The sequence below is a fragment of the Arctopsyche grandis genome, chromosome 3, assembly GCF_051622035.1.
Source record: "Arctopsyche grandis isolate Sample6627 chromosome 3, ASM5162203v2, whole genome shotgun sequence".
NCBI classification, from domain to species: Eukaryota; Metazoa; Arthropoda; class Insecta; order Trichoptera; family Hydropsychidae; genus Arctopsyche; species Arctopsyche grandis.
The window spans coordinates 31,791,597-31,817,638 of record NC_135357.1 but is presented as its reverse complement, the minus strand read 5'-3'; the positions used below and the strand labels follow the sequence as shown (position 1 = coordinate 31,817,638).

At 35.1% G+C, this 26,042-nt stretch overlaps 2 protein-coding genes across 5 annotated transcripts in view; one reads left to right on the top strand and one right to left on the bottom strand.

The window, feature by feature from the left end:
- Positions 1-26,042, top strand: part of LOC143909201 (uncharacterized) — a 171,080-nt gene that overhangs the window by 23,590 nt on the left and 121,448 nt on the right. The window lies entirely within an intron of this gene.
- Positions 7,600-26,042, bottom strand: part of LOC143909612 (influenza virus NS1A-binding protein homolog) — a 53,952-nt gene continuing 35,509 nt past the window's right edge. For 3 of the 4 annotated variants that reach the window (XM_077427685.1, XM_077427686.1, XM_077427687.1), the window contains exons 3-14: positions 18,445-18,587; positions 16,546-16,629; positions 16,330-16,458; positions 16,078-16,251; positions 14,584-14,745; positions 14,355-14,502; positions 12,717-12,872; positions 12,408-12,635; positions 11,500-12,060; positions 10,236-10,370; positions 9,940-10,158; positions 7,600-8,943 (exon numbers count right to left, since the gene is read on the bottom strand). In XM_077427685.1, the coding sequence (XP_077283811.1) occupies positions 8,681-8,943; positions 9,940-10,158; positions 10,236-10,370; positions 11,500-12,060; positions 12,408-12,635; positions 12,717-12,872; positions 14,355-14,502; positions 14,584-14,745; positions 16,078-16,251; positions 16,330-16,458; positions 16,546-16,629; positions 18,445-18,587 (2,402 nt within the window). In that variant the 3' untranslated portion in view covers positions 7,600-8,680. Of the gene's footprint in view, positions 8,944-9,939; positions 10,159-10,235; positions 10,371-11,499; positions 12,061-12,407; positions 12,636-12,716; positions 12,873-14,354; positions 14,503-14,583; positions 14,746-16,077; positions 16,252-16,329; positions 16,459-16,545; positions 16,630-18,444; positions 18,588-21,419; positions 21,533-22,483; positions 23,950-26,042 lie in introns of those variants that run through there. The other variant, XM_077427688.1, reaches the window with a different exon arrangement.

Genomic DNA, 26,042 nt, shown 5'->3' with positions numbered 1-26,042 from the left:
AATCTAACGCCCCCGGTGGCGTGCGAAAATTCGATGGAGATCGTCTCTGGATTGGTGGAATCGAATTCGATGACTCTTGCTGATGATAATGTGTGTATGTATGTATGTATGTAATGGTGGATGGAGATTGTTTGTCAGAGGTAAAAACCTCGTCCTATAAATATACGCGAGGCTTAGAATTCATAACAGTGGTTTTTCATTAACTTTTGACATGATGAAAAGTGTGATAATTTTAACCGGCGGCGTGGTCTAGTGGCGAGGATTGAATTATTTCGTGCTTGATGTCACGGGCTCGATTCTCACTAAGAGTCTCGTTGTTGGCCAGATCTTGGTTTGTCGAGGTTGATCGTTTCTTATCAGAATTTGCCAATTTTTCTTAAATTTATTTAACATTTTATTAAATTTATTTGAATAGTTTGATTTTATATAAATTTATTTGAATACTCATTTGTTTTTTACTTTATCTATGTACGTAGTAACAATAGATGAAGTTTTGTGATCATGCGAAAATTCGAACTCGAGATTTTGACTGATTCGAACTCAGAATCGATCACTGATCACGTTTTCATGATCTAGAAAAAAATGTGTGTGTGTGTGTGTGTCTGTGTGGGTGTGTATTTTGGGGATATTTTTAACACCGTTAGTCCTATCGAACTGAAACTTAGTATCGGTTACTGAAATTCTTATCGACACGACGTAAATTTTTTTCAAATTTTTAAGTTGACCGGAAATGGTACCTCGCCTTATAGGTGTCCTCTTTTTTTAAGTTTTTGAATTCAATTATCTCCCAAACCACTAACTGAATCGGACTGAATTTTTTTTAAATATAATACAAATAATATTTTTTTTTTATTAAATTGACTGTCACGAACAAACAAACATACTCGTATATAGTAAGTCTCTTATAAAAAATTATATGTACACCTCCGGGGTCTGCGCCCCCTAGGGTTTCGCCCTCGGCGCCTACACCCCCGAGAACTTCGAATCCTTTGAATCGGAAAAAAGCGAATTATTTTGTTCGATGACGTCAGAATAATAGACTGTCGACTACGACATGTACATTGTATGTACATATGTATATATGTACATACAAACATACATACGAACAAACTTTAGTGTTTTATATGTAAGATTAATATTGTACACTTCTTTATAGCGTAATAATGTTAAAGTAATAAATTTCCCAATGAAAAGTCTTCCTTTTACCGACAAATACACACAATTATGGTATATTAAGTGGGGTCCAGTCAATATTAACCAGCAGCGTGGTCTAGTGGTGAGTGTTGTGTTTTTTCGTGCTTGATCTCACGGGTTCGATTCCTACTAAGAATCTCGTTGTTCGCCGGACCTTAGTTTGTCGAGGTCGATCGTTTCTTATCAGAATTTGTTAATTTTTCTGATTTTCATCGGAACGGTTCCTATAAAATTGGCTTTTCCTTCCCAATTTTCTGTTGCAAACCTTGAGTTATTGTTATATCTCAGGTTTCGCCAGATTTCTCACCATACATGTCTCTGACCTCTGTGGATGTTTATTGAATGTAAAATTGGTATTGTTACATGAAAAATGTTATTGATCGTATTTTTCGTAATATCTGACCATAGATGACAGGTGTTGTTTCGATTTACATGCGTATGTATGTAATAATTATGTATTGTGATGTCTCGTTAATTATGAGTTTTCAATGTCTTGTAATAAATTAGCCATAGTGACGACCTTGAGCTAATCTGTAATGTCACTATGGCGAAATAGTAAAAAAAAAAAAAAATATCGATGCAAATTTTTAACTTACATCTTTAAGTTTTTAACTTACATGAAGTTTTGTGATCATGCGAAAATTCGATCTCGAGATTTTGACTGATTCGATCTCAGAATCGATCTCAGATCACGTTTTCATGGTCTAGAAAAAAATGTGTGTGTGTCTGTGTATTTTGGAGATTTTTTTAACACCGCTAGTTCTATCGAACTGAAACTTAGTATATAATATATCAAATTTTTTAGTTGACCGAAAGTGATACCTCCCCTTATAGATGTCCTCTTTTTTAAGTTTTTGGATTCAATTATCTCCTAAGCTGCTCCACAGATCCGACTGAAACTCTTTTACATGTAATAGGAATGGTTAACTTCATTCAATAATATTTTTTAAATATTTTTATCTCAACCGGAAGTAGTACTTTTACTCTAGAGAATAGATTTTTTTTTCTCGGAAACCTTTCGATGTATTGAACTGAAATTAAATATCTAGTAGTTTAAGCTCACTACCAAGTAATTTCTCTTAATGTCATAATCGTGATCAATAGGTTCAAATTAATAAAGATTTTTGGGTAAAAGTCGGAATTCTCGACGAGGCGGAGACCGCTAGGCTCGTTCGACCCGCTCTTCCTGTGATTTTTGGGTATAAAATCGGGAACTGTTAACTAAAATTGACCAATTTATTCATAAAGTGTATAAATTTGATTGAATAAAAGTGTTTGGCTATTGTTGATTCGCATAAAAAATCTCAACATATTTGCCTGAAGGCCTGTATGTAGGATACGTATAGTTGTCATTAATGAAATATGTGCAAGACTGGGCGATGACGATGACGATGTAATGTCATCGTCAAAATGAAGCAGCAGCAATATTGAGGCAATCAATTATTTAGTTTTTCTCGATGCATTGGAAAGAGAAACATAAACTTCCGCAGTGGAAGAGTTGATTGGCAAGGGTTGTCACACAGTGTTTTCAACTCATGTTTTGTGCAAGTATAATCATTATGTGTAATTTGTTTGATCATAGGTGTCGCCATGGGCAACCTGTAGTGGTGCATATGGTGGGGGCTAATATGCAATCTAATATAAAATTTCGAAAGACACTTTGTATGTTTATTTTGGTTCGTAGAATCCGTGACGTTCAATTTAATAATACAATAAAACTATTCAAATAAATTTACTAAAATGTTAACTATTATATTAGCCGTGTTTAAGCGGTTTATATTACAAACACCGAGCGAAGCCAGTTAAAACCACCAGTGGGTAAATAAAAGAAGAAATAAATATGTTGAAACTTTTGTCCAAATATTTTGAAAAAATATTGTAATACGGTATGTTAATAAATAAATAAAACAAAAGTTTTAGACCAAAAAGTTTGTCTTTTTGAAATTTTCAGTACAATTTCAACTTCTGAAGAGCTTTTATTGAAGAAAAATTTAGTATATTTTACAAGGTTTAAAATTTGAAAATTTCAACAAAAATTTATTAATATTAATATTTCAAAACAAAACAAAATAAATGCTATCTGATTTTAAAAAAATACGACGTGTATGTATTTGATATGCCTTTGCAGATTTATATATCAGATCTCCTAAAGAAATTCTCATAAAAGCTAGACATATTGCCGGTTTAATGTCTTCAGATAAGTTTAAACATTTTATATAGTTGTGCAATAAAATATAACTTTAAACTAAATGTTGCTATGTTTTTCAAAAGTGTTGCGAAGTTACATAAATTGTATGTGCATACATATCTCATATAGCTTGTTAAGAATTGAGAATCATCCGATCAGAATCTCTAAAATACTGCATTTACAAATTGTGTGGCCTTTCATCAGATGCAATTCACATCCCGGTAGCTCGAAGATTTCATCGTCGGATGAACCATGGAGCTCTGAACGTCTTTCAGAGGAATCGCTATTATGGGTCCAAACCGCAGCTTCCGAGGATTGTCGCCAATTAATCGGAGGCGCAAGCGGAACATTGTTTTTTGTGGTGGCCGTGCGCAAGAAGCGTTCTAATATGTGCTTTGGAACAGGTTATTTCGCTGTTATATAATGTGTGGCGAAGAACAGGATCGCCCACGAAGACCGCCACTGACGTAATGACCATTCGATGGCCACCAGCTCTTCGGAAAACCTCCTGGAAGTCGACATGCCAATTTTGAGTAAAGGCTTCCCAGAAAACAGCTGACTAACCGTGCACGCAATATCCATTACGTACCCAGTTTAATGGAATTCTTAAATAGGAAACTTCACTATTTTGATAGATGATAGAAATTACTTTCTAAGGTGAGATAAATAGGCGTGAAAATTGAGTGGTGTGCTTAAAAGTTAGTTAATTGATAAATTTGTAAGGAATTTGGATCACTTGGATTATATAGTTGAAAAAAAGTAGGAATCAATGGTACTTTTGTTCACTAATTGGCGTAAGTCTTACTTTAATTTGAGTGCTCTTTAACTTTTCGTTGGCAAAAAACTGTAGCATTTCTTTTAAATATGTACATATTATATATGTATTTCCATCGAAAAGGTAGTTTTGATACAAAGTTTTGCATAATAATATGTATATTGCCATCTAGCGTTGTATAACAAAAGTTATATAATACGCTTCAAATGTAAACGACTATATTTTAACAATAAAAAACAGGGACCCGAACCGTAATCGAAAGCCGGATTAATCGTTATTTTTGCCGGAATTAAAACCGAAACCGATATTTTTTTCGGTTTGGTAAAATTAATATATATATACTTTGGGAATGATAGAATTAATGGACAAACATACAGGAATGTATGTATGTATATTAAAATTATGTTTTTGAAACTTTTAGAAAAATATATATTGTTGCGTAGTTCAATTAACATTGTAGTTTGACAGTTTTTAAAAGTGTCATAGCGATCGCCCGCATTCTACATAACATTTCAGGGGTGGCACCAGAGTAAAAATTACAAATGTAAAAATTATTTTTGAATAAATGTAAAAACATTTCTCTTGGTGGCGCCGAATACTCAATTATATTAATAACCAATTATTTAAGTTTAATTAAAATAAACATCTTCATTTTATATTATACATATTTTTGTTGAAACTATACGTAGGGGTGGGTGGACGATCCAAGTAAAAGACCAAAGTCGTTTCACAGCATTTATTGGTGATTAAGGAGATACACACACTGGCAGTGCTCAGTCCAGAATGTCTTGATATCGCCTAAATACCGCCTTATAACTAAAGAGCGGACCCAGAGCGCGCTGTTCATTGTTCACATGTTGTAAATCCATTGTTAAAGGTTTGCCGAACCTTTTTTACAAAGCATTTACAATAATGGAACAATAGACGGCGCGCTTCCGGTCCTACCTCTACTTATAACAGATAGGTCGCTCAGGGCATCTTCGACGTCCGGTTTGTTTACCTATTGTTATGGTCACGTACTAGATGTGCCACGGAAGTCAGTCCCACGCTATCGCAGTGGGTCCTGAGTACTCTACCGGAATGCGACCGAGTTACCGCTACCTCCGCTAAGTGCATTCGGGGGTATGTCATTGTTAGCCGACTTGTACTTAAGCCTGGAGATAATCCTCGAAACCAATTATAACGGCGACTCCTTTTAGTATACGCTACAATATCGATAAAATTTGTTAACTTGTTAGAAACCTTAATAGACGAAGAAACTTGCTAACCTACTTGCTGGTACCTTCTTAGTGGTCGTTAACGACTAAGTCTCCTCACCACGAAATAGTGACGGACCCCGAGGAGGAACCAGACCTAACCTAAAAATGCATTCAAATAAAAAAAATTAATTTAGAACTCTTTTAACAATAGAAACAATTTTACAAGTATTTTTTTTATATTATTCGTTATCTGCGTTACTTATTATTATAACGTTAAAATCGAAATGGTCAACTAAAACACACTGGCCAACAATTGTAGCATTTCCATGAATTCTTTTCAGGAAAAGTAATTGACAATTTTTATTTGAAACTTTTATCAGAAAAAAGTGGAGAAAATTAGCGGGAATTTATGTTCATCGCAATTTTGCCAATAGCGATAGATAAGTGGGTGCTGTTTTCTTAGAAATTGTCAATTTCTTAGAAAAGCCATCAGTGTTTCAAAGCAAGAGGACAAAAAAAGCTTGTAAAAACATTTACTTTTAAAGAAATTGACAATAGTGGGTATAGCGAAACCCACATGTAGCCGATATCTACTCATAATCAGATGAGATTAAAACACACAACTTTTCAAACGGTTAGCAATGAATATAAGGATATAAAGTAAATAAAACTCAGATTAAACTTGATTTGTTTTAATATTAATTCCATCTCAGTTTTATATAAGACATAACCGTCACATTTTACATATCAATCTCAATAAATTTCAACATCATTTATATAATTATCACTTTTCAATGTCGATCAAATATTCTCAATATAGCCATCTTATATAAAAACGCTCAATAAAAAATATTACTTGTAAAAATCAAATACGCAACACACATTCAGTTGAAAAAAAGAGTGTATCCGTGTTGAGAAAAACGACGGTACGACACAGTTCAGAGTGAACCCCAAATAATATATATAGTAATATAATACATATATATTCAAATTCATTGTATTCATAAAAAAATTTCAGTACACGTATCCATGCACGTATACATACATATAAAACACACCGAAGAAGTAATCTTCACACAATAGAGCATCACATTGTAAAGAAGTGATATGCAGTAAACAAAGTATGAGTCCCCAAATGTAATAGTAGACCAGTAGTTATACAAAAATACACTAAAAAACTTACACATCATTTTTTCCCCACATAAATGCACCAAGCGCACACGCATATATATATAATATATTTATAGAATTAGTTCAATGGTAGATTAGTCAATATTTAAACTACGCAGGCAGCAGCCGAGTCCTCGAGAGCGTGCCGTCGACTTCGACCCAACGTCTCCGACTCGGCCGCCGGTTTATACTATAACATTAACTGTGTGGATGTTATACAATACACACACCACGCAATCAGTGATAATAATATTTAAAATACATTTTTATTTATTTTTTTTAATTATATTACAGACTAAGTGCATTTTAACATTGACGCAATATTTATTTTAATACATTACACAATAATATAAGAGTGATAAGTTTATTTTTATGTTGCTTTCTTCTTTTATTAAGGCTCGTTCTGCGTATTTTATACACACTGTTAAAAATTCATTTGTATAGCTGTAGAAAAATTAACAAATTATCACTTTATTACATGTGTGTGTTTGTTTGCAAAAGTTTATGTTTCAATTTTGTTCCTCTGATAGTCGGCCAACTTTGGAAAATCGTTGACACTAGTCTCTTAAACAATAAGCTCGTAAACAGTTGAAGTTTGCAATGAAAATGTTGCATGATATAAAATGAAAATGGTTTTGATGTATACATTCGATGAATAATACACTTCCAGGTTAGATTACATTGACAACAATTAAAATCAATTCTATCCTATTAGCAGACAGTATAATATATATATTCTACTACATAGTATGAGATGCGGCGAATGATTTGAATTGCGATCGAGGAAAACAACGCTTTTATATAATAATACAAGTTTATTAGAAATAGTTTTGAGGTTATGTTAGTAAACATTCATTTTACTAATACAAAAAATTGCCACAGTTTCCTCTGCGAGTATGAAATATGTGATCAATCAATCATTGATAGATTTAATGTTCGTAGAGTACATAGGACAGAATTGTGGCAGTGACACATAAATGTTGATTGATGCGTTTACATACACAATAATTAATATAACAAAATAATTTTCATATATTCTTACAACTAAGCGATGTTTTACTTTTATTTCTTTATATATATGTATTGAGACGTGAAAATGTGGTGTCGAAATATGCATGAGAATATGTAGGTTAAGAAGGGTTGTTTAACTAAAGCCACTTTTACAAGTTGAAAGGTAAGGTTATGTTGTAAGTTGCCAATAACCTAATGAAAAATATAATTATAAAAAAAAGTTTTTTAAAAACATACCTCTTCTATGATTTGTATATAAAATTATTATTTTGAATAAAACCACCAATATTTTTTTTACTACCGCCATCTATGTATAAAATTAATGACTACCAAACGTCACCGAGATTAAAAATTTTCGGACTTGAAAAGCTTCTTAAACGATATTTTATCTCTATCGTAATGGCGGAGGATCCATTTACTTATATTGATGACCAAAATGAGCACTATGGCAAAGTATGAAAACGATTATTAGAAAAAGTTAGAAAAAAACTTAAAACTAAGAAATTAATATCATAGCATTCATATTGCATTATGCTCAACACTGGGCTTTCTTTTTGATATAACAACGCATGCAAAATAAATCACTTATTTGACTTATCATTGCGATTTAAATCGGATATTGCAATACAAACGTAAATGAAAAATAATAATAATTAGTAATGTAAGAATGAATAAATGGGTTTGAAAACTGTTTCAATAGCACACTGAATGAAATAGCGATATACATTTATATATTGAAGAGATCTTTTAACTACACGGTAGAAAAGACAATATTGAGTATACATCAGAAGTGGCTAATGATACAGAACATGACCGATGAAAGAGGTGGCTTAATTACTTTTAATAATTAATTATAATCCTAACATACTAAATATACCAATTTTTTTTTTATTAATTTGGACCAATAATGAAAAACAGGAAGAATCCTATTCCGTTGAAGGAATGTGAGAACCATTGTATTTTAAATAATATTTTTTTTTCTTTTAAATACCATCCGAATCGTTAAATACGGCAGATCTAAATTACAGCGACGTGTTCATTTGTTGGTAGACAATAATAACATAACGTTAGATAAAATAAATGGTTACATCTCAGTTTAATACATTAGGAATAATTTTTTTTTCAAATGTGAAGTCTTATTAGTTATTCGCAGAGAATGCTCGTAGGTTTTGCGCTCAATTCTTCTTCTCGCACTACTTCATTTTCAGCGGGGCTGGATTCTTTGTTCGAAGACACATTCAACTTTGACAATGCCTCCGTCGGTGGTTTGTCCTGCTCTTGTTTGCCAGGAGACGGACCGCGTCCATTTTCGTGTGGTGTAATTTGTGCCGGGAGAGGAATCGTGAGCGACGTCCACTCATCGCTGCCTTCCACCAAATATTCCATGGTAGAAAGGAAGAGTTTGCCTGCAATAGTAAATTTATACATGTACATCTTACAAAATTATTATTTTGAATAAAAATACCAATAATTTTATTTTACTACCGCCATCTATGTATAAAACTAAAGACTACATAGACGTCACCCAGATTTAAAATTTGCAAACTTCAAAAGCGTCTTAACCGTTTGCCCGCGGCCGTCTTCTATGGACGCTTTGGGCGACAAGTCTGTAGCGCGGCTGTCTTCCATAGAATTTCTGAACTTTGCACGGGATTTTGAGGCTTATATGCGCCTATTTCAACTGTTTTAAGGTTCAAAATTGGTTGAATACATTACTGAGTTGAATGCCATTTATTCAATTTGCTTAAAATGAATATATACCAGTCAAAAATTAGTTTTTTGTGGAACCATACTGAAACCTCGCCTATGTGACGTCACGTCTTCATACAATTATGAAGAATGATTATTTGACAATTAATCCAAAACTACGAGATATATTATGTATTTTATTGTTTAAAATAATACTTTATGTGTTAATTAACATATCTGGTTACTTGAGTAAATATTAAAATCTGTATTTAAGGTCGAAAGCTCGATTGCCAAATTCGCGAAAAAGGTGCCGCCGTACAGAGCTTGTTCGCTATATTTATTGCCGCGAGCAAAGGCTCAACACATTCAGCCCGGCGCATGATTTCATACATTTACCCATGTGGCGGCACTGTCACGCGTATCGGCACCCAATTACGCGTGACGGCATTAAATCACTTTATATAATGAGTTGTCCCTAAATCATTATAATTTTATAGGAATTTTATAGAATATTTTATCTCTATTGTAATGGCGGAGGATCCATTTACTTATATTGATGACCAAAATGAGCAATATGGCAAAGTATGAAAACGATCAGATAAGAGGCAAATTTTTTCCTGAATTGTAATCGTAAATGAAACGTAAAGGAGGTTTGTAATAAAAATGGACTGATCTTTATATTAAACTGCACAACGACAAGATAAAACACATACCTGAAAAACCACCGACAGCATACAACCTGTCGTTGAGCGCTGCCAATGACACACCGGCACGCTTCTCCCTCATCGGTGGTCCGGGCTCCCATGTTCCACCAACCGAAAGGAATTCCACGGAACGTAATGAATTCTGTCCATCGGAACCACCCGCTACTGCCAGCCTAGACCCCCAAACGGCTACTCCACAACCACGGCGCGCCACCGATAAACTTGGACCTGGAAATATTCATAAATCTTAGTAAAAACCAATACATACTAAAACGAACTACAATTAAGTCCAAACTGACACTTACCGAAATGCCACGATCCAGGGTTTGACGATGTAGGATCGTTATGAACTTCCGTAGTTGACAAACAATGCCAAGCATCACAACCTCCGACTACCCACAAAGCTCCACCCCACATACAAGCACCGGCTTGATATCGACCTGTATAAACGCATAAAGAATAAGATCAAAGAATACAAACATCGACATTTCCACTGGGTATTCAGTATCCACTAGGAAAAAACAAGACTAGAATGAATACTATACAAGTATGCAAAATGGCACAGACCTGTAAATTTTAAGTGCACACACAGAATCTTTTAGATAGTTTTAGGCATATGTGCCATAATGATCTTTCCAAAACTCACCCCCCTGATTGTTTTCGGTGATATTTTATCCTTGTATTAAGACATATGTTTAACATTGATCGATAACGGCGATTCCCATATTTGAATAAATGTAGAAAAAGCTTGTTGAAATAATAAGATCGTACGAATTGACAATGACATTAAGAAACGCCCATTCCAGTTGGAAAGCACGAGCAAGTCTATCCCGTACGATTCAGTATGTTTGCACCTTAACCCTTTGAATGCTGACCGATCGGCATTTTGCCAACAATTCCATGAGCCTGAAATACGCCAATAGGCGTTGTTTTTTTGAGTATGTAAAAAATAAACAAGAATATTACCCGCTAAGCCTTTCTAGTTAGCGTTGAAAAAAAAATGCATTAAACATGGGTCGTGTAATCCGTGTCAATGTTTATAGAGACTGGTTTACACCGGAATTTCTGAATTTATAGCCATAGCAGAATTTCTCGATGGAAATCCCTAACTGCTGAGTATTTTAGATTGTAGCTTGGCATTTAGATTGTGAGCATTACATTTTAACAACAATGAAGAAGATCGAACTAGTTTTGGAAAATACATTCATTAATAGACCTCTTTTGTTTGTTGCAAGATATATTAGAGAGTCTAAACACACTTTTACAAAACTCGAAATCCTCGGCGGTAGTGATCTAGGGTTTGTTTGGATTAGCTACAATTTTTATACCTGCTTTCTATTGGATTTATAAATAATTCTAGATGGAAATTCTCGCGAAATTTTAGCGTGGCGGGTTTTCAACAGAAAAGACGTCAGCACTCAAAGAGTTTTGCCAAAAATTTGGCCGTTCGTTCTGAAGCCATCAGTACGATTGACGTTATCACCATTGATCAAGGTTAAACTTATTCTCGGATACTTCTCGGAAGCTAACTGTACGTATACATGTATGTCAACTTGAAAAAACTCTTACCGGTATTGAGCGGAGACATTTCATTCCAAACGTCTTCATCAGTACTATAAACGTGACAATCTCTGATGCCGGGTTGTGCAGCCCAACCACCGATGCAAAATACTTTTCCGTCAGGTCCGCCGCAAACTGCAGCATAGCTCCTAGCCAACGGTAATCGTGCCCTCTTTGTCCATGCCTTCTTCTTTTGTGTGCCATTCAACGCGTTGGGCAGCGCCGTACCATTCTGAGTGGCGCTTGTTCCATTATGCGTATTGGTTGCGAACGTGACATGGTGGTCTTCGATGGAACTGCTCGCTGACAAGTCAATGGACCCACTCTGACTTTCTAATGAAGCCGTCATGGAACGGCTAGAGTCGCCCTCATCCACCGGAGCTTGGTACATTTCGACACTGTCGAGCTCTACGTGTCCATCGCTACCACCGATTGCATACACTCTGTTCCCAACTTGGGCGATGTTGAATCTGCCTCGCTGTTGCCTCATATCGTTCAGGTTGGTCCAACGGTTCTTTTCAGGGTCGTAAATTTCTACTGAATTAAGGCACTCTACGCGATCGTATCCTCCTATAATGAAAGCAACAAACATTAATCATACTGTTTAAAATAGTGATGAATAAAAGAATGGTCTTCAACAGGAAAACAGCAGCAGCAATCAAAGTATTGAGATCAATTCTATCATAAAAAAGGAGGCGCTTAGACAAAAAAAAAAAAGAGCTTTCATAAAGAGAAATTTTGGATCCTTAGGTGGGATCATAACAAAATAAAAAAAAAAATCCCTACATTCGATTGAATAAAATACATGCCATTTTAAATATCAAAATCAATACAAGCATTTCATACATAAATGAAAACATATTATCAACCGTCAAATGTAGTATTAGAGACCCGACTATAATTGCAACTAAACTTACCGCATACAATGATTTTTCCTTCGAGCACGGCCATGCCATAAGCACAACGCGGTCTCTCTAACTGTGCCAATGGTTGCGCTGTTCCCGGTGTCCAATTTGTGAAGTGATTGTTGGTAATGGCTGGAGGGATAGCTCCCGGCGACGGCAGGGGTGATTCGTTGAGTCGTAACGATGCCGAAATCAACGCTAAATGACCGTCCAAGGTGGACAATGACAGGAACGTGTGTCCTGAAACAAAAACGAGCATGTCTTTTCTAGTCTATGACAATAATCACACGCGTAAAACAGCACAGTCGTTCGAGAAAATACCTGCAAGCGTTTCGCAGACGATGATGGCCCAATCGTCTCCGGGTTGCCTGTGAGCCCTCTCTAAGATATCCCGCAGATAGAACGTGGATATGCGAGTACTGCTCGTGCCGTTACTGCTGGCTCCGTTGGTGACTCCGTTTCCATTGCGCTTGCCCGCTGAAAACATCAAACGGAACGTATGTTAAACGGTCAACTGGGCTGACGTATGCAAGCTTTCAATCGGGCAACGAAATTTGGGAATAATGATTTCTCATGATAATATACTCACTTAAATTATAAAACTGCAATCGTCAAAATTAACATGACCTTTTTACGAAGACATCCCGTCTCCCTTCAACACAGCATATTAATGAACACATACTAAAGAAACTTTAGCAATATCGTGTTCACACGTGACGATCTGATATGGAGATGATCTGCGATAGTTTTCTGTTGATTATATAATAAAGAACTTCAATGCGGACTCTGTTGCTGTTTTTTTTTTCCTTAATCATACTTAACGTTTACTGGAATATTTGGAAGCTAAAAAAAAAATGGAGCATTCTTTCGTCTCACTTTCACTCTCAAGGTTAGTAGTTTATGCGTGTGAGTGAATTTCAACAGATTTTGTGTCCCTAAGTGAAATTCTCTCGATCGTTGTTCAGCAACACTGCAGTTTAGTAGCGAGTTTTAAAAGTGAAAGGTTTAGTTTATTATGTTTAATGAAATATGTATTCTATTATACTTTGTTTCATAAACTAAGACACTATGGAGATACAAACGCGTTCATACAAAATAATAAATTTAAAAAAAAAGTAATAACAAATTAAATTACTCAGAATTCCGAAAAAGTAGCTTTAGAACTATGATATAAATAATTTTAAATAAACATTGAACAATGCGTTAAGCTTCATAGTGCTTTTATGAATGAAATTTTGTATAGGTCATGTTAAAATGCACAATAAAAAAATTGATTAAGAGGGCTGGATACCCGAAACGTTAATTTTGTTGCCGTTCCTTTCTTCGATATATATATATTGAGTGAATGGGACAATATATATATATCAATATAGGTATATATTAAGTGAATGCGATATTTTAAATCAACAAAATCGAGGTTTCGTATTCTCCAGTTTTCTCCTCCGAAACTGGACCAATTTAAAAAAAAAATCATCACTGGTATGAGAAAGATATTTTCTATGTTTGTGTGGTCGAATTTTTTTAAAAATCAACCGTTAAATAAGCACGCTGGACTCTTTTTGTGGGTGTAAAAAAGAGGCGATTTTATAGATGTTTGGCGGCTCCTAACTTCTATAAAAAATAACTAATCAAAAAAATAAAACCACAGAAACATGCCAATGGTGGATATCCATAGCATATTAAAATTTCCATTATTGAGGAAGAGAGAAGTGTAATACGTTTGTATGGACAAGGCGCTGGTGTACAGCCCTCTTAACCTAATGAATGTGTGACCTCAAAATAACATAACCTCATAGAATACATACACAATAATGAACATGAGTGAGATATACATACATATACATATATATATAAAATATAAAGATTTACGCCGGCTGGATCCTCGTTCTATCCTCGATGCCCGTGTTTCAGCTAACGACGAAAGCTGAAAAGACCATTTTCGAGTTGAATAAATCTTACATTTCGAAGGGGGACACTTGAGAAGCATTCGTCGGTAATCTTGGATGAGCGGAGTGTCGGAATGGGCTGGAGGAAGAGCAGCGCAGTCCTTCAGCTCTCCACCGCCGGCGATGTACAGCAAATGGGTCCGACCGCAGAGTGCGCTCACCTGAAAACACAAGTACGATGATCAGTTGATGAGTTATTTTTTAATTGATTCCAAGCATTCAAATATTTTCGATTCACTTACAGGTACTTTATCATCGGTGATTTGATCTTTCAGCCAGTTCAGCATGAGGTCGGCCAGTGCGGCGTGCTCGGTCTGATCCATGTCTTTGCGCGAAGTGTATAAAACTTCAACTTGTACCAACGGCAATGATGAAAGCAAGCTGCTCTTGTATATCGATGAAAACTGAAATAGACAATGATCATGCATATAGAAATAAAACTTTTATGTACATGTATACATATGTTATACAGCTGTTAATTTTAATGAAAACTTGTTATGGCTTATCTCCAATATAAGGACAAAAATCTACGATCAACGGGGTTCAAGTTATATCTGCCATAATGGCAATATAATCATACTAGTGTTGTACCCGATGAAATATCATCGCATGAGTGTTGGCATATTAAGTTATTAATATGAAAAAAAAAGTTATAAAGTACCTACATGTAAACAATATAAAACACCAATATAAAAATTAATTAATTAAATAAATTTTCAATAGATGTAAAATGTAACTAATACGTTTATATTCCTCAAACACACATTAGTAAACAACTGTACACTGATTCTGATTGACAATATATTCTAAGGTGACAACTTTGGACCAAGTATGCTTACATATACATATATCAATATCATTACAAAGGTATCCGTAGTGCTAGAGTAATATCCGTAGTGCTGCTGATCAGACCTGGATATTTGTGACTTCAAGTCGCTCGTTTCCTATCAGAGTTTTCTAATTTATCTAATTTCATTGTTGAAACGGTTCATCAGATGGCAAAAACCATCCTACCAACTATGTACATATCGTCAGCCCGGAAGAAAAACGTCACAAGTCAATATTTGTCATTTTTCAATAGAGACGATTGAAGTTTAAACATGGTGAACACTTCCCTGCAAGTGAAAAACGAAACTATTGCTCTGTGTCAACCGTAACTTGAACTAGACAAATGACATTTTTCTAGCGAAAAGAATGATTTTTTTACATATTACATACCTCCTTTACGTTTCACTTACGATTACAATTCAGGAAAAAGTTTGCCTCTTTTCCGATCGTTTTCATACTTTGCCATATTGCTCATTTTGGTCATCAATATAAGTAAATGGATCCTCCGCCATTACGATGGTGCAAAAATATCGTGTAAGACGCGTTTGAAATCTGCCCGGCGAGATAGTCGTTGACGTTTATCCACCGTTTGTTTATAAGTTTTAAATATAGATGGCGGTAGTAAAATAAAATTATTGGTATTTTTATTCAAAATAATAATTTTTCTGAATGAATGCAATCGATAACTCAAAAATCGCTTTTTTTTACTTGCGACGTTTTTCTTCCGGACTGACGATATGTCACCACTATTTGAATATGATTTCAAAAATGTATATACATACATAAGTGTAAGTTTAATGCCATAGATGTCTCACATCAAGAGAAAATAAAAAAATGGCGTCCATCGGCTATACCACCTTTTTTCCAAAGCATAAAATAACCTTATTTAAAAACTTGAATATAATTACATTGTCGGCCATGTATTTGTCGACCATTGCACGTGCTTCTCCGGTCAATCCTGGCAACGCTCTAACCGACAAACAAGTCTCCTTAGACAACCACGACCCAGCTAAGAATAAGCCACACCGAGTCACCACACTGTCCATGCGAAGCTGCCACGCGCACATGTACACAGAGAGGACCTGAAAATTAACACGTTCGATCAAATGTTCATGATTCAGTTGAAAAAAATTAAGCTTCTTATGAGATTGGGATCATACATGATGTGCCGGTACACACAGTTTGCCAGTGTACGCATAGTCGACTAAGCTAAGCAGTGCTCGCTGTTCGCAATGACCGCTCAGCTTGTACGACAACGGAAGTTCTATCGCTCCGAGTCCACTTCGATCCTGAAATCATAATATATTTGAATATAAACAAATCAAAAATGAGTTAAGTATGTCGTATATATGTATGTAATTAGGATTAATATATACCTGATCGGTGGTGAATAATTCAAAGAGGTAGGGCGATGCTGCCGCAAGGACGGCACGATGAGCAGGAACTTCAGCGGAACCAGTCTGAAAATGTTTTATTACTTTAGCAAATCATTCGACTCAAATTGAAGTTCCTGGTTCTAAAGCACTTGGCACTAGCATCAATGCGGAAGAAAAAATTCTATCGTAACCAACCAAACAATGCATACGTATAATGAAAACTTTACAAACAAAATATGAAAGTCATTGTGATTTCCTATTTAATGTTTTATTTTTATTATTAATACGGTAGCTTCGGAAAGGAATTCATACACGAATTAAAATAAAGTTATATGCTATATGCACGTATACATAGTAAAAAGTTGAGTGCGCGCATTACACGCTCGTCGATCCAACCAGTTCACCCGTTCGAAATGATGAATTAAGGTGTGTGTGTGTGTGTGTGTGTGTGTGTGTGTCTTCGTGGATGCGTGTATGTGCACATCCACGCATCGCATCTGACGCTGACGACACCCGTTTCAAGTCAGGTGCTCAATATCAGGAGCACATGCAGACGCTCAGGTCCCCACTTCCCCGCTACCCTCACGTCTCCTCGGCAAGACCGGTCGTCGCGCCACATCCCTACGCACAACATATACTCCTGGCATTCTAAAATTTGTTTTTCTGAAATCTCCATACTTGTCCACGCGTCTGCCACATCTATACCCACATACATCGCGTCCGTTTATAAAGTACATACATAATGTGCAATGACAGGAATTACCAAGGCGACATATGGTTAGATTATATTTACGGTTCGGTGATTACTGGTCACAAATTACTCGTCACAAAGTCACTAAAATCTCTATAACGGAACATCTGGCAGCCGAAAAGTCCATCATACTAACGATAACTATCATAGTAACGAGAACTTGAGTGCCAAATATTGTGTATTCGCGATTTTCATGGCAAAAATTGTCTTTGTGACCACCCGAATGTGACGAATAGTCCAATTACCTATTTTTACACATAAGTACTAACAGTTTTTCAAACGTAACAGAATACAAAAGACATCTATGGACAGTCAACAAAATTTTAATGCACAGCAAATTTGCGATACATAATACATTACGTAAGTAGCATTTTATAAAATTCAACAAATTCGAGATGCTAATAACATGAATTTGCGAGAAATTTAAAGGGAGGATACCGATTTTTTTTTTTTTTTTTTTTTTTTTTTTACATATATACCAGGAAGGCCTTACAGGTAAATCCCAATGCGCCTTCCTGGCCAATTACAAATACAAATGCAGCATTTTTATTATAAGTCGTTGAATTGCGAGACACTGAAAAAACTCGCAAATTAACGAGACATCTATGAATTGTACATAAATTTTTATTGTACATCAATCAAATTTCAAATAATGGTGACATAGTAGGTAGGAAGGATTTTTAGCCAATTTTTTTTTTCCGGGAACCGTTTCAACAATGAAATCAGAGAAAATTGGCAAACTCTGATAGGAAACGATCAACCTGGAGTCACAAGTCCAGGTCTGACCAACAGCATACTCTGAAAAATTCATTTTCATTCAGGGATTGAACCCGGCACCTTCTTGACGGTAAGCAGAAGCTTAACGTCCGAGCTATGCTGCTGGCTATATATTATATATTATATATATTATATCCATCACAAAAATTAAGCTGGAAAAATTGGAAAACGCCAATAAGAGACGGTAAGGACGTAAAATAATTTCTTCGATCTGTGCTTTAATAACCACAAGATCTCGCCAACAGCGTATTTGGCTGGGACTTGAACCCACGACCTCTCTACTTGTATGCAATAGCTCTCTCTAATAGTGACTTGGTATATGTATGTAGTATGTAGTGATAGATAAACACAATAGATATAATTAGTCTTACATGTAGTACAACATCGCAGAAGTGTTTGTTTTTTCTCATCATGTTAAGTGCTCGCATGGCTGCCGGCACCAGATCTTCATCGTCGAAGACGAGATCGCCGGGACCGACGACACCGTTGGAGCCATTGGCACCGCTAGCCACACCTAAAACAAAATTACACATAATTTTAATACGATTATATATCAAGGCGAAGATTATGGATTATTCGAAGGTACACAAGCGTTTCTCGAAAAATGGGGAAATAACGGCAGTGTATATTTTCACGCGTTTAGAATAAATATAAATAGAATGATAATAAAATGACGCCAAGTGACGCATGTCCAAGAAGGAAGGAATTGTTTGTAAACATAGCCAACAGAACAGTGCTGAAGTAAAAATAGCAGAATACGGAAAATGCTGTACAAACTGAAAGATAAGACGTGTGGGATGTAATCAAAAAATAAATAAACGATGATGAAATTGTGCTCTTGGATTGAGCTATATAGTAATTAATTTATAATTGTAAGCATTACAAAGCATTGGCTTATATAAAATTTCAATGTTCCAATTGAAGGTCTGGCAAATACGATAAGAAACTGAACGATAGTAAATAATAACAAACATAAACATATTATAATGCATATAAAACGATTTAATTATTATTACTTTAAAAATATATTGAATTTGTACCATTTAATTAATTATAATTCGCCTTTTAAGTTAATACTAAGACTAAAAACAAGCAAACAAACGTACACTTATCTTGACATGTTCTAAATATATATGTATGTATCTTTCAAGCAGAATCCGACAAAATGAAATATCAAGAGGACAAAGCACATGTAGTCAACTTATGTACATAATTGGGGTTTGAGTTTGTTAATATAATTCAATATATGTATGTTACAGTTGAAGTGTGTCCTTCAATTGTAATATATTTTGATTAGTTGGATTATATTTCATCTAACCTGGTACCAACTACCATTACAGTTGAAGTTTTTTTTTTTAGCTGTAGTATATTTTGACTAGTTGAAATGTATTCGGTCTAACCCATGTGAGTTGACTCATATTGCGAATTCAATTTGTTCAAAATGGCTCGGTGATTATTCCGCACAAGAAAATCTCGCAAAAGTTACTAAAATCTCTATCACGGAACATCTGGCACCCGAAAATTCAATACATCGAGAGTTATTCACGCGATTCAAGTGCCAAATATCCCGTATTCGCAATTTTCGTGGCAACAATGTGCGAAATAATCCGGTTACCGTTCAAAATATATCACAACTGAAAATACAGTTCAACTATGTTGGTACCAGGTAAAATGCAGAGGTTAGGTTTTCGCGAAAACGTCGCTTAACTCGAAAATTGAGTTGGAAAGTCGCATTTTGTTTGTTTTGAACACACTCTTAGAGTTATCGTAATACGATACTCATTACCTTTATTCGTAATATCTAAAAAATATTAACGCATTATTGAATTTAAAAGCATTCGTAAAAACATCACAGCCGTCAAAAATCAACTGTTATATTACAACTGGCGCACATTGTTGAAAGTGTATTTGCGCTTCTAGGGATATAATTTTTGAAGTTGAACTAGTATTCGAATATGAATGACCTAAAACGCCAGTTGGGATATTATATATAACAAGTAAGGTTTGGTTGGAAGCATCGAAAACAAATCAAACTTTCTATGACGACTATATCAACATATTTTTTTTTGATTCAAATAAATTTCAGAAAAAAACAAATGAATGTTAACTATTAGATTATCCATGTTTAAGCTGTTTATATTACAAATACCGAGCGAAGCCTGGTAAAACCACTAGTATTTTTAGGCCCGCTTTAAAGGTCAAGGAATTTGACCCTAAAAGCCCTCAACATGAGGCCCCCCCCCCAACGAATACAGTCTAAATTACCACTAGTATATATAATATAGTAAGTTTGATATAAAAATTCGCTATCAGATGATCTATGCTATTTTTTTTTTTTAGTATTGCGGTATTTAAAAATAATTGTACTATAGCTGGAATAGTTGTTGCGGTTAACTGATGGAAATGTGCCAAAACAAATAAACTATTAAATAAATGGAATGTTTTTAAATAACATTCAGGATAATTAATTATAAAAAATTCGTAGCGTTGCCGTGTACGTACATACAAAAGTAAAAATATCATCCTAAGAAAGGCAAAAATAGAAATAAAAAGGGGATGATTCCCTCCTCGTGACACATCTGTCGCATACTTGCAGGCGTAGAGAGTTTCAGTACAGACAAAACGAATGTGCACATGTCGTCGAGAGAAATTGAAGAGCGGGAGCAACACGGAGGACAAAAAGCATTCTCAAATAGTCGCTAAACGAGTTGGACTGGTTAACGAGAGTCAATCACTAGTCGAGATCAGGTCAGGGACTCGTGCGATTGCGATTGTTTCGCTTTTTGGCAACAGTTTGAACTCGTCGGACACCGTCAAAATGTCAACCGTTCAATATTGAATGAAGAAAGTGTGAATGAATTTAAATGAATCCCCATAGATTCGATGGCAAAAGACATACATAGTGGCAGACAGTTCCAAAACGGTTCTTTTTTATATAACTAGATTAGTCTAATCAATGTTAGCTTAGAAATTGAGGTCAAGTGAACTATGTATGTGCATATGTTAGAAGGAATTCGACCGTCAATCGAATTTGCAAGAAAGTAGCATTGAAAAAAATGGACGAGCTATCGAATTCACATGGAAACGTTTATTATACATGATTCGTTCGACTTTTATTATTTAAATTATTCCCAAGAAAAAAGTGTGATAACTAGCACATTGAAAACATATTATCTTTTATGTGTAAGTATTAAATATAATTATTTAAAAAAAAATATGACACAATTTCTAACGAATAAAGGTCAAATGACGACGGGGAAAAAACAGTCGCATAAATTCACTGATAATGTAATACAATCATGTATGGTTCAAGTTTCATAAAATATATCATTGGAAATGAACTCACCAACGTCGAAACACATCTTGTCGAAATTTAATTCCACTGATTATTCAAATATTTCTATTCCAATTGCTATTTTTTTTGTTTTCACTGCGATTGATTCATTTTCTGAATTGAATCTGAAAGTGAAAAAAATCGAATTGCCTCATTTGCGTGTGACTAAACTTCGGATAGATGCATCAATTCATTATTAATCTTCATAAATGCGAACTATATTGAACTAATGAACCAATTTACATTGATAATTTACAGTAGTATGAATGTTTTCAAACAAAAATAAAAAGATTTTTCCAATGATTCAACTCATAGTTACTCATAGTTACAGCAGAATAGTCTAATTCTTTTCGAGATTGTAGAATTAGACTAAAAATTTAAAAATAACATCCAATCTCAAAATATACACGACTATTTCATTTCTTTAAAATACTTAATAACTGATTTTTAATTTTTTTTTATACTAATTCTACAATTTAACGGACAATTCGACTTTAACTATGACACTATTACTAACTGAAATGTCAAAAACAAAACAAATTTTTCAGTCAAATTGAGCCACTATACTTCAAAATGACAAAACTTATACTTCATAATGCCAAAATTAATATGATATACATATAACTGACTATTATCAATTTAAATAAATGGTCCACAGACTAAAAAAAGCTAAATTAATAACAAAATGAAACATTTACACCGTCGAAAGTGAACTGTTTATACTTGAAATAAATTAAACAATACAGACATATACATACATAGTATAAGCAAGTATCAAAATGTATAAAAATTAAAACGCTTTCAATTCAGAATAATCAATGTTATATAAATTTTATGTACCGTATATATGTATTTTTGAATTTCAAAACAGTTGTGTCTTTATTTTAACAAAATTATAAATAATTTTATAAGCACACTAATTAGAAATTTTCTAAACTAAAATTTTCTTCTTAGTAAACTCGGCTATAATGAAACAAGTTTTCACTCAATACTTTATAATATTCAACAAATAGCTCATTACTTCCGTAGTTTGCAAGTAAAAGTTCACTTTCGATATAAAACGACTGAATAGAAACCTAGATAGATAGATCTGAACGAGGCAGAGCACGCAAACGAGGCAAGAGACGATCTTCGACTGGACCGGAAGTCCGTCAGACAGGACTGGCCAGCTCCGTTTCCGATTCTGAACTGTTTATCAGCCGGTCGGTAAGTTTCGGGTGGGCCGTTGCGTCCGGTAGGCGACGTGCTACTGGCATCGTCAGCAATTAGATAGCCACGCCACGTGCTTCTTCGGATCAGAAGACTTGGCTGAAGTTCAGCTCGGTGGGCTATCTCGCCTTTTAAAAACGGCCGTCTATTTCGGACCGGACGCTCTAATTGTATTGGACCGGACTATTTTCGACCGGTCTAAAGCTCAATTGTATCAGTGAACGAGCGACCACGTGGTGCACAATTACAATAACCACGTGGAACAGACAGGAGGAACGCTCTATGTAAATAAATACCAAATAATGTGAAGCTACATTTAGATCAGAATGCCAGCGCCGGGTCTGTTGTTAGTGTAAGTGAGCTTGGAGGTGTGGCTTGAACCTTGAACACCCAGGAAACAAGTCTCAACATATATGATTCAACACGTTGTAAGAAGTTTGCTATAAATATACAATGTGTTACAAAGTTCATTGATGTAACATTTGTCTAATGGCTGAAAAGCTTTACCACGAGGCAACAAGTGTTTCAACATGCTGGAACAACTCTTCATATACGTACATATGTATAACAACAAGCTTATACATTAATTGAAATCAGATTTTACTTTCGACCAATAAATTTGATGCATCAACCATTAACCCTTTGAATGCTGACCAACGCCAACAAGTCTATGAGCCTGAAAAACAATGTACAAAGTAAACAAGAATACTACCAGCTAAGCATTGAAAAAAAATGCATTTGAATATGGGTCGTGTAATCTGTGTCATTCATTTGTCAACGTTTATGAAGACTGGTTTACACCGGAATTTCTGAATTTATAACCATTTCCCGATGGAAATCCCTAACTGCTGAGTATTTTAGATTGTAGCTTGGCATTTAGATTGTGAGCATTACATTTTAACAACAATGAAGAAGATGAAACTAGTTTTGGCAAAATACATTCATTGATAACCTTCTTTTGTTTATTTTATATTGTTGCAAGATATATTAGAGAGTCTAAACACACCTTTACAAAACTCGAAATCCTCGGCGGTAGTTATCTAGGGTTTGTTTTGATTCGCTACAATTTTTATACCTGCTTTCTATTGGATTTATAAATAATTCTAGATGGAAATTCTCGCGAAATTTTAGCGTGGCGGGTTTTCAACAGAAAAGACGTCAGCACTCAAAGGGTTAAGTGCCAGAGATCTAAAGATGAAGCAATTAAAGGTTCGATTATATTATTCAGTCAACAGCTAGGCACAACACTGCACGGAAAAGACTACATCTATTTATACTATACAGCACTGCGTGTTTTCGGCACGTTCATACTTGTCTAGGACGAGTGCAAGACAAAATCGACTTTAATTACAGAGAACGACGTTACAGCGCTATTTTTTGCGTCGTATTGTCGAGTCAATATTGTCACTATATGTAGTTTTCGAAAATATTCATATGCGCATGCGCACTTTCGTCAGTACGCATGCACTCGCTACTATGATGTTACGTCGTGAGTGAATATTTTCAAAGTGCCCAAATAAAACCGGTTTTGCTTTAAAAGTTATTGTGGCATGTACTGCTGTATAGTACAAATAGATATTGTCGACTACTGCTGTGACGTCTACACCACGTACATATTACGAAACATATGAATGTCTTCATATACATAGAATGTACCAAAGAATAATTTTCGTACTGTTGTTTACATGCAGTTGCCGGCTTGGCAACACGAACCTTAATTGGCAGTGTATCTTTCAAAGAATCCAAATATAACCAAATAATAGACAATTCTTTGGTAATTTTTTAACACTAGAAATGTTTTAGGGACACTCCATGTACCCATCTATAGTATTGTAAGGTGATTGGTGCTCGTCGAAGACTGGTTTACTAACACTGATCAGTTTTGTTGGGATACTGCAGTACCCCAGTAACTATGCACGATCCACGCCTAGTAGTATTCTTTTTTTATTTTACTAACCTCTTCTTACTTTCACTTATTAACTACTAGTTTTATTTTGAAAATAGTCTCAAATTTGATTTCTATTTCATAGAACATAAACACTCGCCTTTACAGATCGCACCAAAGCGACGAGTGCACTTAAAAAGATACAATACAATCAATCAATATACATAAGCATTTTATACAATGCGAATTCATACAAACATCCACATTGACATCTAGGGGGAAATTTTTGCAGAACTTTTATAATCAAATTAGCGAACCTCAAGACGCTGAATTACTTGAGATTAGCAAGAGAGATAGGAAAGTTGATGCCAAATTTTACAGGAACCGTGTCAATGAAAATCAGGAAAATTGACAAACTCTGATAAGAAACGATCGACCTGGAGTCACAAACCAAAGTCTGGCCAGCAGCGAGACTCTAGCGGGACTCGAACCCGTGACCCAGTGCTCGAAAGTATAATATGCCAACTAGTATTTGACTGTGTCTGATCCTCAGTCGCTTGTTCTTGTATTGATTAAAAAACTAAGTAAAAGGAAAAGTTACGGAAACTTGACTTTAGTTTGAGGACTGACATGAAACAAGTATAGAGAAAATATATGCGAAGGTGAGGATTTGAATCGTTTTCTTCGAAGAATTTCATACCTATTAATAATAGTACTATTAAATGCAAATAATAGTATTATTAATAGGTAAGGTCGTTCAAAGAAATGGAGGTTTCAAGACCTTGCTCGAATATGGTCAGACTCAGTTAGCACCGAACTGAATCTGAAATTGGGTCAATTACAATTACATAATGTGAAATGGGGGCACTATTGATGTGTCTATCAAAAGTAGGCTATGGTCGATAATTTCCCTTTCACGGTCGACGACACGGTTGACGGTCGCAACAAGGACGACCCTCCGCAAACTAGGTCAGGAAAAACGTGAAAATTTTCCGACGAACCGCCGAAATGCGACGATGGGATCGCCCGAAAGTCGGAAAATTTTTGCATTTGCGAATTCGTCGGCGGAGAAGCCAAAAAAGTTCGCGGATCTTATTTTTAGCGTTCGCCGCTGACACCTATAGTGGTCCACCATCAAAATGGAAATACGAGAAGTCTGTTCCAGTTTATTCTAATCGAATATAAATTTCAAGGTTCTTCGCTTTTTTAATCAACTTTTATTTATAATGCACTAGCTGTATTACCCGGCTTCGCTCGGTATTTGTAATATAATTTATATAAAGAGCGGACCCAGAGCGCGCTGTTCATTGTTCACATGTTGTAAATGCATTGATAAAGGTTTGCCGAACCGTTTTTCACAAAGCATTTACAATAATGGAACAATAGACAGCGCGCTTCCGGTCCTACCTCTAAATATAAACCGCTTAAACATGACTAATCTAATAGTAAACATTTTATTAAATTTATTTGAATAGTTTTATTTTATATAAATTTATTTGTTTTTTTTTTTATTAAATTGACTGTCACGAACAAACAAACAT